Source organism: Copadichromis virginalis, linkage group LG14, assembly GCF_057382275.1.
Source record: "Copadichromis virginalis isolate Kocher_CV1m ecotype Utaka linkage group LG14, C_Virginalis_male_GT1.1, whole genome shotgun sequence".
Taxonomy (NCBI): domain Eukaryota; kingdom Metazoa; phylum Chordata; class Actinopteri; order Cichliformes; family Cichlidae; genus Copadichromis; species Copadichromis virginalis.
This window is the reverse complement of record NC_140631.1, coordinates 36,812,157-36,825,144: the sequence shown is the minus strand read 5'-3', so window position 1 is coordinate 36,825,144 and position 12,988 is coordinate 36,812,157. Positions and strand designations below refer to the sequence as shown.

General features: G+C 40.2%; 1 protein-coding gene across 1 annotated transcript; it reads right to left on the bottom strand.

The window, feature by feature from the left end:
- Nucleotides 1–153: 153 nt before the first annotated feature.
- dhx34 (DEAH (Asp-Glu-Ala-His) box polypeptide 34) lies at nucleotides 154–12,201 on the bottom strand. Its single transcript, XM_085430691.1, has 16 exons — nucleotides 11,216–12,201; nucleotides 9,698–10,009; nucleotides 9,051–9,305; nucleotides 8,869–8,971; nucleotides 6,768–6,985; nucleotides 6,490–6,664; nucleotides 6,020–6,213; nucleotides 5,804–5,905; nucleotides 5,450–5,710; nucleotides 5,039–5,206; nucleotides 4,798–4,903; nucleotides 3,398–3,504; nucleotides 2,531–2,800; nucleotides 2,121–2,312; nucleotides 746–890; nucleotides 154–601 (listed from the first exon to the last, which is right to left on the bottom strand). Exons 1-16 carry the CDS (start codon nucleotides 11,891–11,893, stop codon nucleotides 465–467), a joined length of 3,423 nt encoding a protein of 1,140 aa, XP_085286817.1. The 5' UTR covers nucleotides 11,894–12,201; the 3' UTR covers nucleotides 154–464.
- Nucleotides 12,202–12,988: the final 787 nt, after the last annotated feature.

Genomic DNA, 12,988 nt, shown 5'->3' with positions numbered 1-12,988 from the left:
TCTTTCTCATGTGTGCATGTATAAAACTCACTGTGCCGTTTCCCAAACACTGGTTCAAATTGCTTTATAACTGTTCCATAGAGCTGTGGAAGGAATCTTTTTTTTTTTTTTTAAAAGAAAAAAGCCTATAAATGTATTCTTTTGTTAAACACACATTTATTTCTTGCCTTTGATTATTACTCAAATATTTACATTATATTTTGTAAAAAAAAAAAAAAAAAATTAAGGAGACTAGTTTTCTAAATCTGCATCTCTCCTACAGGAACAGGACTTTACAGTAAGCTACAACAGAATATAACAAGTGACCACTAGAGGGCAGGAACATTGCCTTAAAAAAAGATCCACAAGTATTAAAAAGGGAGGAAGAAGACACAAATTTTCCATTAAAATAAAAACAAAACAACACCCCCCACAACCACCACCAAAACTGTGATTAGCTGTTATCCTTTGGATGCTGGGGTCCATTACTTTGCAGAATACATGTGCTGCCTTTTATGTTTGAGGATCTCAGTGGAGGTGAGGGTCAGGTCTTGATTGCACACATCACAGTGATAAACTCTGGTAAGGCTTGATGAAGAGCTTGCTTTTCCACCCTCTGGCTCTGAAATAAAATACAAAATAAAAACACACACAGTTGGCAAACGCACGCACACTTCGTATCAAATTCTTTAGCTCTTCTAAAATAAAGTATGTGGCCTAACGCTTAATGTGTTAAACCAATCAGAGTACAAAAGAAATTCCTGACCTTCCTCAGGCTGCTGCTGTTCTCCAGCCGGCCTGCAGGAAGCTTCATGATGCATTCTTTCCAGTGGAGTTAGAGGCATGTACAGGTCACAGTTGGGACAGCTCCAGAAAGTACGTAAGCACTCACTGTAGAGGTCTTTTGAATCCTGCGAATCATAATTTAGAAATACTAAAATAATGCGTAGATTTAATAAGACAAGCTGCGCGGTTTCATTCCAAAATGATCTGTTTTCATGCATGAACAAAATACTCGAGACATTAAACCTAGAACTGACCATCTATTGTTTTAATTTTTAATTGTATTTTTTCATTATAACTTGGTTGAGGAAATGGCACGTTATAATCCATATACAGCCAAACTGCAGGTCTTTAACTATTTTTTGTCTGATGTCTCTGTTGATGCAGTTAGGTTAAAATCCTGGTTCTGACGTACACTCTGCATCTATATGAATAACATTGAGAGGGACAGTCTAGTATATAACAGTAATTTTGAGGGTCATTGTCTAAAAAGTTATGGATTCCACGTACAAGGTAAAAGTATTTCAAAAAAATGCATTTTGTCACTTGTATTACTTTGGAAGAGATTAAATTTCTGGCATAGCTTTTGATTTTGGAGGTTGATAAGTGAAACAATATATAAAGAACTCTCAAATAACTTTTTAAAAACCCCAGACAAACTTACAGTCATGAAAAAGAAATTTCCAATGTCTTTCATTTCTGTGGTTTCAAATATCAGGACATATAAAAAAAAAAATAATAATCACCTGGTCCTAACTATATTCTTTCTCATGAGAGGTTTAAGCATAGCCCCTTAAGGTCCTGCCAGCATTTCAAGTGGGCTGAGGTCTGAACTTTGGCAGGGCTATTCCAGCACCTTGATTCTTTTCTTATTCAGCCAGTCTGCTGTAGATGATCAGTTAGCCAAGCTTTAGCTGTCAGATAGATGGCGTCACATCTGACTCCAGTATACTTTGTTATACACAGGAAGACTCCAGACCAGCAAACATCCAAACCTACTTTAACACAGGTGGTCACACTTGCAGATGTTCAATTAATCAAGTGCATTTGATTAACAACTGGCTGCTACTTTCCATCTTAATTCACATGAAAGCAATTTGGGTAATTATTACTTTTATTATATTTATATATATGTTTCATTTTCTTAATTTTGGGATGTTTTTAGGATGTTTTAGAGACCAGATGATTTTTTAAATTATGTTCTGATATGTAAAACTCTAGAATTGTCCTTCTTTCAACTTCCATTGCTATATAGGGAATGTAATATGTAAATACAGCCCTAAGAGCTGAAACAATAATTTCTTTGAAACTTTAACTCAATGCATTTCTGAATTGCTGCTGTTTTTAGACAAACTCACAGCCAGACAGTTGTAGGTGAAAAAGTTGGTGACACGTAGGCCTCCTTTAATGGGGTCTGGCTTGGCCTCGGCTCCTGGAAACAGCGGGTTTAAATCTCCAGCTTTAGTGTTCGACGACACAGACTCAGACTGAGGACCAATGTACAGGTTCTGGGTCTGGAAAGCTGAGAGTCGCCGAAGGCTATAAGTGACCTGTCAGGGAAAGTAAAAAATACACAAAAAAACATTTTGACTATTAACGTATTGGTCTTATGTACATTGTTTACATTTTATCAGCTGTTTAGTGATGTGTTAAATTGTTTCTGGAACAAATGGGCGATTCTTCTAACTTTATCGTTCTGCTTCTCTGTGTTCTAGGATCATCAAGTGATGGCCATTATACAGTAACAACCAAGCTGGCACATCAGTACCTCAGTGTAGAGCAGAAAGCGGACCAGGCTTTCACTCAGCTTTTGCACAACTCTGCGGGACACCCCCTGCCCGACTGCTGCTCCCCCTGTTGAGTTCTGTCCCAGCTGGGCCTGCAGCAGGTGCTCCCACTCAGCCCTGAGAGTAAGCGCTGTGGACAGCACCTTCAGAGCCTCCTCTGGCTCCTTCAGCTCCAACTCCAGCCAGCCGTCCACCACTAGTCGCGCACAGTCAGCGTTAGTGTCCACTGAGTTTGCTACCAGCAGCAGCGCCTGGTGAACAAATTAGAAATGATTAATACATCATATATGAACTGGCAAAAACTGGAAGTAATGGAAGAGACGATGAAATAAAACCATAACCTGACACAGAATCCCCCAAAAAGTTTTCTTTCCCACAGCCATTATTCATCCGTATATTCTGATGTTCCTCTCTTTATTAAACCTGCACACTGACAACATTGTGCCACAGTTCTTGCTACTTAATATGTTACTAAGTGAAAAAAATAAACTAAACTGGAAGAAAGGAATACACCGTCCAGTTTAATTTACTGTCCCATGTGTGGTGCGTACCCAAATAGCACATCGTAATACAAAGAGAATTCCATGTAATCCAGGTTAGTTTAATTTAAAGCATGCAACTTGGTGCAACACTGGAGCGAGTGCATTAATGGATTTCAAGAAAATATTACTATGTTAAGTATTTGTCCTACTCTGAATCGGTAATAGCATCGAACTGGATTCGTTTTGTTTACATTCACAATATCAGGTGTCTTTAAGATAATACAGAGCATTATTATCCAACATGTTTTTTTGTTTAAATGTAGTGGTTTGTGGAGGAAATAGGGATATCCCACATCAGGTACTAACTTGTAGCGCTGGAACCCGCACACAGTTTGACAAATAGGGTTTGTTGGTCTCCAACAGAGTGACGAAGGCTAACAGCTGGTGTTTGGTGCTGTCTCTCCTATCAGGCCCTGCAGGCAGGAAACACAGATGACATGTGAGATATTCAATAGAAGATCAAAGGTAAACTCAGTGATCAGAGGGCGGAAAAAGAGAGATTTTGTTTAACTGGAAACAAATGAAAGCACTGCTGACCCTTTATTGCCTTGAGCAGGTTACGGTTTCTCTTTGTCATATAAAGTTGGACTTTATATGACAGGAAATGTGGTTTCATATAATAAATCAGATTAGTGAAGATGTTGTTTTTGCTAGTTTTAAAGTAACCTTGAAAAAGAAATGCTCCTCCTTGGTATCTGATTGAGAATTTAGGCTGTGAAATGTAAAATTGTTTAGGAAAATCTGTGAAATGCTGTGTTTAAATATCTTAAAATATAATTCTGACCAGATTAACCCACCAATGTAAAAGCATTATCTAATTACAAGCCAAATTTGTACAAATATCAAAAATACTTTTATTTACAATCCAATCTAATTTGTCAAAGAAAAATTCAAAATATCAGAATCAACCAAGCATCTAAGCGTGAACTGATGGTCAAAGAGAATCAAACAAATACAAATACAGTGACTCTTTTTATGAGGGACAGATTAAGATTTTTACAAATTAGACATCACATAGAGGTGGTAACTCTTTGGATAAGACGTAGTCTGTTGTTCCGAGGATCTTTATAAAAGCTTATAAATCAATGCCAAGGTTTAGATGTTTTCCTAAATGATACAGTGGATTAACAGAATGAAAGAAGAAGGCATAATACGCATAAAGGAAAATTAGAAAAAGAGGGAATTTCATACTGTAGCTGAAAACATGGGGAAAATTAAATACATAACAATGAAAAAGTATATTAACTCTGTCTTGGAGAGAGTTTCGATGAAAGAACGTGATGAGATTCTTCACCTGCACAAAGCAGTTTTTGAAATTTCTCGAGGAAATTGTTGCTGGAGGGGTTTTATTCCCCCATTTTTTTGGTGTTGTACACTACTACAGCAATACTGGTGTAAGGTGTAAGACGAGCATGGAATAAATATCCAATGTAAAAGTGCCCCTTTCTGTTAAGGTTTGAGACTAGATATATTAGAAGAATGAAATAAAAATAAATATTTGTTCAGTATTTTCTGATAGCCAGTAAGAAAGCTCTTATAAGAAAAAGGTTAGCATCAGTCTCAACAGAGAAAGGAAGGTGAAAGTTTGTACACTGTTGGGAACTTTGGACAAGAGGTATCATCAGATCAACTGTGTAACGGCTTTTATTTTACATCTTCTGTACAAAAAATAAAATAAAAAATAAGAATGTGAAGGTAGGTTGTACCCATTTCTCCAGTGTCACCCTCAGGCACCTGTAACACTTCTGGGTCACTGGCAAACACACTGGTTGGGTGAATCACCACTCCTTGCTTATTCCTTGTGTGAAACACCTACACAACATAAGATCACAAAATGGAAGTTTCATTTTTCTCCTTACTTAATTTTTTTCAGTCACCATAGAAATAATCAGATTACTGTATATTCATACGTTATAAAAGGAAATTCAGTGTAGAAGGAAGCCTGACCTGGTCAGAGTCTTTGCGGGTGGAGTTGTGTTCATCGGGCAGTGCCAGCTGAGGGTACAGGCCTCTGCAAAGCAGGAGCTTGAGCAAAGCCTGCTGGTGTGAGGACAAGTCCTGACTGACAGCCTCCTGCAGCTCTGACACATTATGCCGTAACTTGAACTTCACCTCCTATTGCAAACCAAACAGCACCATGGGAAAAAAAAATATTAATAATAACAAAACTGACTTCAGCTTTTCACCAGAGCCTGCTATACTTGCTGCTTTATTTGAAAGTTGAACTTACTAGTTTGAAAAACAGGAATAGATCATATTTTTAATAAAAACTAGGCAAAACAAAACTTGGGATGGGATGTGATAAAATTAAGAACAAGTTTATAGTGATATTTTTTTCTGTTACATCTTCTAAGATACCTGTATGTCCAAGTTCTGTCCAGACCCCTCCTTGTTCCTCTTAGACCTTCCTGTTTCCTCTGTGTCTGATCCTGAAGAGTCTCCTTCCTGACCCTCCTCCAGCCTCAGGACTTTACGTTTGCTTCCCTCCTGCTGTTCATGATCTCTCTTCAGCTGATGCAGCTTTCTCCGCTCAGTTAGCCTCTCCCTGCGTTGCACACGGTCACCACCAGAGGGAGTGCTATCTTCTGATTCCAGCAGGCTGTGGCTCCTCAGCAAGTCCTAATAATGAGAGGGATTTCAATACTCGTTGTCAATCGCTAAAAAGCCTGAAAATGTTTTATGAATGTATGAAATGCTTTGTGAGGAGCCTGCCTTGAACTGTCTGCGTAGGTTCACCATCTCATACAGCCGCTGCTCCTCCAAGCCTCTCCTTCTGCACCATTTTCTTGATCCACCACCTCTCTCCCCTTTTACCTGTTTTCGAAATCAGTTTTGCGTCCAGTGAAGACCATTTTATGACCTAACTGCTCCAGTGTTGATTCTCATAATATTAAACATCCAACACAACATGATGCTTGTTTTACTGACCTCCACCCAGGCATTGAAAGTGTTGAGGAGGGTAAAGGGGTCTCCTTGGTTGCTATGCAGGGGCTGCCGGGCAGTGGCACAATCTGGATTGTGCTGTGAACTACGGAGGAAAGGTGACTGAACGCTGAGGGCTGCTGCCACCGTCAGCACGGGCTCCACCAAGTTAAACAAACAGCCCAGCACCAGCATCTTCCCTAAACAGACACAAACATGCTTAACCTGAATCCAGCTGATGGATGATCACAAGACCACCACTGTGTCACTGTCAATCCATGTGAAACTTTGTATAATTACTTTTTAATGAAAGAAAAGCCTTAAATTATGTATATTACGTATTTTAACGTTTTAAAAACGTTCTTGTTATTTCTTCCACTTTATTTCACTCTCTTGCAAGCATCCTAATAGTGACTTAGGAAAAAACAAAAACAAACAAACAAACTCCAACATGGTTCTGCTGTATGAAATCTTACCTATGACCACATCAACGGGAAGCTGTGCCAGCAAACTACCAATAGACGTCAGTTCACCACGACTGTCTAGCGCCCCCTGTTCCTTTAGATAAAAAACAGCATTCTGGATACTTGCAGCCGGGGGTGGATCAATAAAAACAAAGGAGAGTGGATCTCCAAGAGACATGCTCTTCATCTGCAAGAACAGAAATGAATAGATGAAGTTAAAACTTATGCAGAAGAGTTTAAAAAAAATCTATTACTATTCTACTAACCTGCTATTCACAGAATCTTATTACCTGAAGAATGAGGGAGTCCAGAGCAACTCTGTGGATTTCAGGCACAGGATAAGGTGCGAAAGCATTGTAGTCAGACTCTGAGTAGAGCCGGTAGCAAACGCCCGGACCCGTACGACCAGCTCGACCTTTTCTCTGCTCAGAGCTGGCTCGGCTGATCCAGAACTCTTGTAGGCGTTGCATCTTGGCTTTAGGGTCAAAACTCATTTCTTTCACCTTTCCTATAAAGCAAGTTAAAAAAAACAACAACAATTTTTATAGTTGCCGTTCTACTTTTAAGTAGTGCATTATTTTGCTGTCGTTAACACTATAGCATTCTCTATTTTAAAAGCTAAACAAGAAAATGTAGCTTTGCACATTCAACTTCTCTGAAGCCTTTTACAGTGGGGCAAAAAAGTATTTAGTCAGCCACCGATTGTGCAAGTTCCCCCACTTAAAATGATGACAGAGGTCAGTAATTTGCACCAGAGGTACACTTCAACTGTGAGAGACAGAATGTGAAAGAAAAATCCATGAATTCACATGGTAGGATTTGTAAAGAATTTATTCGTAAATCAGGGTGGAAAATAAGTATTTGGTCAATAACAAAAATACAACTCAATACTTTGTAACATAACCTTTGTTGGCAATAACAGAGGTCAAACGTTTACTATAGGTCTTTACCAGGTTTGCACACACAGTAGCTGGTATTTTGGCCCATTCCTCCATGCAGATCTTCTCGAGAGCAGTGATGTTTTGGGGCTGTCGCCAAGCAACACGGACTTTCAACTCCCGCCACAGATTTTCTATGGGGTTGAGGTCTGGAGACTGGCTAGGCCACTCCAGGACTTTCAAATGCTTCTTACGGAGCCACTCCTTTGTTGCCCGGGCGGTGTGTTTTGGATCATTGTCATGTTGGAAGACCCAGCCTCGTTTCATCTTCAAAGTTCTCACTGATGGAAGGAGGTTTTGGCTCAAAATCTCACGATACATGGCCCCATTCATTCTGTCCTTGACACGGATCAGTCGTCCTGTCCCCTTGGCAGAAAAACAGCCCCATAGCATGATGTTTCCACCCCCATGCTTCACAGTAGGTATGGTGTTCTTGGGATGCAACTCAGTATTCTTCTTCCTCCAAACACGACGAGTTGAGTTTATACCAAAAAGTTCTACTTTGGTTTCATCTGACCACATGACATTCTCCCAATCCTCTGCTGTATCATCCATGTGCTCTCTGGCAAACTTCAGACGGGCCTGGACATGCACTGGCTTCAGCAGCGGAACACGTCTGGCACTGCGGGATTTGATTCCCTGCCGTTGTAGTGTGTTACTGATGGTGACCTTTGTTACTTTGGTCCCAGCTCTCTGCAGGTCATTCACCAGGTCCCCCCGTGTGGTTCTGGGATCTTTGCTCACCGTTCTCATGATCATTTTGACCCCACGGGATGAGATCTTGCGTGGAGCCCCAGATCGAGGGAGATTATCAGTGGTCTTGTATGTCTTCCATTTTCTGATGATTGCTCCCACAGTTGATTTTTTCACACCAAGCTGCTTGCCTATTGTAGATTCACTCTTCCCAGTCTGGTGCAGGTCTACAATACTTTTCCTGGTGTCCTTCGAAAGCTCTTTGGTCTTGGCCATGGCGGAGTTTGGAGTCTGACTGTTTGAGGCTGTGGACAGGTGTCTTTTATACAGATGATGAGTTCAAACAGGTGCCATTCATACAGGTAACGAGTGGGGGACAGAAAAGCTTCTTACAGAAGACGTTACAGGTCTGTGGGAGCCAGAGATTTTCCTTGTTTGAGGTGACCAAATATTTATTTTCCACCCTAATTTACGAATAAATTCTTTACAAATCCTACCATGTGGATTCATGGATTTTTTTTTCACATTCTGTCTCTCACAGTTGAAGTGTACCTCTGGTGCAAATTACTGACCTCTGTCATCATTTTAAGTGGGGGAACTTGCACAATCGGTGGCTGACTAAATACTTTTTTGCCCCACTGTACGTCCTCATTTAATTACGTTTTGTCATTTAAAACAAAGCTTTGCTGCAAAATTTAAATTTCAAGGATGGACCATCAAACTCTAGGGGGTGAGAATAAATGTACCACTCGTTCCATACCTGAATCAACAACAAAGCGCACTCCATCTATTGTGACTGATGTCTCTGCAATATTGGTAGAGATGATGCACTTTCTCACCCCAGGAGGAGCAATATCAAACACCTGAAGAGTAACAGTAACAGAGGCACAATTAGAATTAGAAAATCGTAACTCTAAATAACAGCTTAAAAGCTGACTGTACCTTATCCTGCTGAGCAATTGAGAGGGTGCTGTGCAGTGTTAAGATTATCCAGCGACGTGTGTGTGTGGCATAAATCTGACAGGCCTCCTGGATGGTGGAGATCTCTGCCACACCGCTAAGAAAGAGCAGCAGGTCACCACGCTCCTCTGGGGGGTAACGCTGATCGATGCCCTGCAGGATGCGCAGATACGGTCTAGGATCCAGTTTCTCAGACTTTGAGGACTGCTCCTCAGGAGGAATGGGCTGGTAAATAACCTAAGTACCATGCCAGAGGGGAAAAACAGGACATTAAACAAAAACAACTCTCAGACATGTCTGCTACTTTGATACAAAATTTTACCATTTAAATTTGTAAATAGAAACCAACATCTAGACTACCAAAATTTGCATTGTGCACTTAAAACAAATACAGCAAGTACAATCATTTTTTTAAAAAGTGGCTTTCTTAAAACTTCAATCATTTGACTCGTTGTTTGCATTTTATCCTAAATTAAAAATATATATATAAAGAATGAAAATGGTTTGGGCCAGTATCTTTCCAGTGCATGTTTTTTGCCTACTAGATGCAAGAGGCAAAGTTTTAAAAATCACATCATCTTGAGTAAAATGCATATTTACACCTGTGTTTAGGGTTTGCCTCTGGTTACCTGAATAGGAAACAGCCTGCCTGGGACCTGCAGTACAGGAGCACCGCTGAAATAGTTAGAGAACAGTTTGATGTTGATGGTGGCTGACATGAGGATGAGACGTAGGTCTGGGCGGTCAGCCAGCAGAGAACGCAGGACCCCGAGAAGAAAGTCACAATGGAGGTGTCTCTCATGGACCTCGTCAACAATCACAACCTGGTACCGAGCCAGCGTACTGTCCTGCTGGATCTGTCGAAGCAGCAGCCCCTCTGTAAGGAACAGCAGCTTGGTTGCTGCGGTTCGACTTGTCTCAAAGCGGATCTGGTACCCCACCTGAAAAAGACCAATAACATTTGTGAGCTCCAAGAAACTGAAAAATATCATATATTTAATGCAGTTATAATGAAGTCAGTGTTTTAAGCAAATTTCTATAATATATTTCACTAAATTAAATATGGATTTTATTCTACTTGCTGTAGTTATCCTCATCTAGACGGAAAATAATACAGTTGGGTGAATAAGTATTTGATCCTCATCTGAATTAGTCAGTTTGCTCACTTATAAAGAAGCAAACAGCCTCTAACTTTTATGGTAGTTTCATTTTAATAGAGCAAGACAGAATATCAACCAATAATCAGGAACAAAAAACAGTCCATAAAAATTTTAAATTCATTTGCATGTTACCGAGTGAAATAACGATTTGATTCCCTACAAAGCCGGCAGAATTCTGGCTTCCACAGATTGGCTGTGTATCCACGTAACAAACAATTTACAATCAATAAATCAATTACAGATACTTCTGCTTTCTGAGTTATGTATATAAAGCATACCTGTCCACAGAATCAGTTTCTTTCATTTCAACCTCTATCAAAGGATGTCAGGGAATCAGTTTTGAGATGCCAAGCAGCAGCCAAGAAACTTAAAGAATTTAGAGATTTATGTAAAGACAAGAGGGCCAAAATCCCCCCTGAGATGTGTGCAAACCTGGTGACCAACTACAATGTCTTACCATCATGCGTGCCCACAAGGGTCAGGGTACTAAGTCATGTTTTACTTGGGGATCAAACACTTATTTCACTCAGTGGCATGCAAATCAATTTATAACTTTTATCTAAAATGGTGGAGGGTTTTTTTTAGTCTGTTTTTAAGATTTTTGGTTAATATTATGTGTATCTCCATTAAAATAAAACTAGCGGTAGTATAAAAATGAGAGACCATTCATTTCTTTGGACGTAGGCAAACTTACAAACTCAGCAAGGGATCAAATAACTATTTACTCCACCATATGTTAAAATTGTATTTATTCTGCTCAAATATTGATTATATTCTTTTTCTATTTCCTTTTTTCCCTCCTTTTAGTTAACCGATGAGCAAAATTCCAGCTGATATTTTTTCGGTCAACAGATGGACCCGAATTATAAAGTAAGTTTTTAGAGTTTCCTAAAGTTTCCATAAAGTCATTTTACTTTGTACTTTTAACTGTTTTGGATGAAAGGTTGGGATTGAATTCAACAAATGTAACAATCTGTCCTGACAAACCTTTGATCCATACTGATTGAGGCTCTCAAAGCTGACTCTCTTTGCGAGGGATATACAGGCAATGCGCCGAGGCTGGGTGCAGGCGATGTTATTGAAGCCAGCAGAGAGAAGGTACTGAGGGACTTGGGTTGATTTTCCACAGCCCGTGTCCCCTGCCACTACAACCACTGGGTGAAGTCGCACCAGCTCCACTATCCGATCCCGGTACTGGAAGATGGGCAGGTTCTTCTGCTCCCGGCGAAGTTTGGCAATTTTTCCAAAACTCTGTTTCTGGCTAAAATCCAGGAAATGCAGGAGCGCTAGGCGGCAGTCGGAGACCTGTTGAGCCCCTGGTCCGGAGGACCTCTGTCTGCTTCTATGCTCTGATTTTCCCATGCGCTCCTCGATGTCCCTGGTGCACACAGATACGTTAATCCGGTAGCGAGCATCGTACTCTTTGGGAAGGCCAAGATCCACCTTGCCCCTGTCCCTCCCTTTGTCTTTGTCCTCCTTTCTGATTTCCGCGCCTGACATGTCTCTCTTCGTTTTAAACCTCTGGAAGCGCTCAAAGAAAGCCCAGAACTCTTTATGTTCAGAGCTGCCAACCTGGATGTAGTCATGCTCCCGGAAAAAGATTTCGTCCAGCTGGGCTCGGCATTGCGAGCTGCCCCAGTCCCAACTCCTCTTCTCTGAAGCCATAGCGTTACTAGCAAAAAACAGCGTTACTTACCTCCACCAGAATTAAGCAGGAGGCGGGTTAACCCCCCATATAATACACAACTTCCACATGTATTCGCCTTTCCAGGCTCGTAGCAGCCTTATGTTACATCTATACTAGATAAACTAGAGAGCGCATTTCAAACCCTAAAGGTTTACATTTGCCTGAATGACACGAATCTTTAATACTGCTTTAAAATGCTAAATACAGACAACTGTATATTAAAAAATAAAAGCCGGTGGGAAAACTGGAAAGTCTAAATAGGGGACAATAATACGGGTGGACAACTTCCGTTCCATCCTTTAAAATCTTCCGATCTTCCGGTGAAAGCCAGCGTTTAAAAAAGAAATGGTGATTTGAAGAGATGTCACGCCCTAAACCTGCTCCTCACATGATTAATTTGAATTTGCCTTTGTCCATGGTAGAATGATCGTAAAGTATATCTTTAATTACTAAAAAAAAAAAAAAAAAAAAAAAAAAAAGGGGGGACAAGAATTGGGTGGACAATTATTTGAGATTTCCGCAAATCCACAAAGGGTCAAATATATACTTACACCCCCACTATTAGTTGTAAACATGTTCCTTTGCAAGTTGCACCTCAACCAGATCATTTTGGTACCCATCAACAAACTTCTAGTATCATTCTGGCACCCTTATGCTACAAAATTTGGTGTTCTTATGTTTGAAAGCTTCACCTTTACTCCACCTCTTGTCAATGCGGCTTAATAATTCAGTCTTTGAATTAGGAGCTTCTTTCTTGGTTGGAACCCTCTCAGTCCATGGCAAAGTAAAACTCGCTCCACTGTGAACAGTGACACTGATGTTCTTTAAATTTCCAGTTCATGCCAGGCTTTAGTCTTGGTGGTTCCTGAACATCTTAAACATTTTTCTCTTTCCTGAGGGCGACAGTTGAGGTCCTCCTTCAGACCTTGGTAAACTGGTGATGTAACCAAACAACATGTACTTGCATACAGTTGTTTTAACCAATGATACTGAAAACTTTCATCCACTCTCGTTTGAAGATTAGAATGGAATAGAGCTTTATTGTCATTGTACATGTACAATAAAAGTATGGG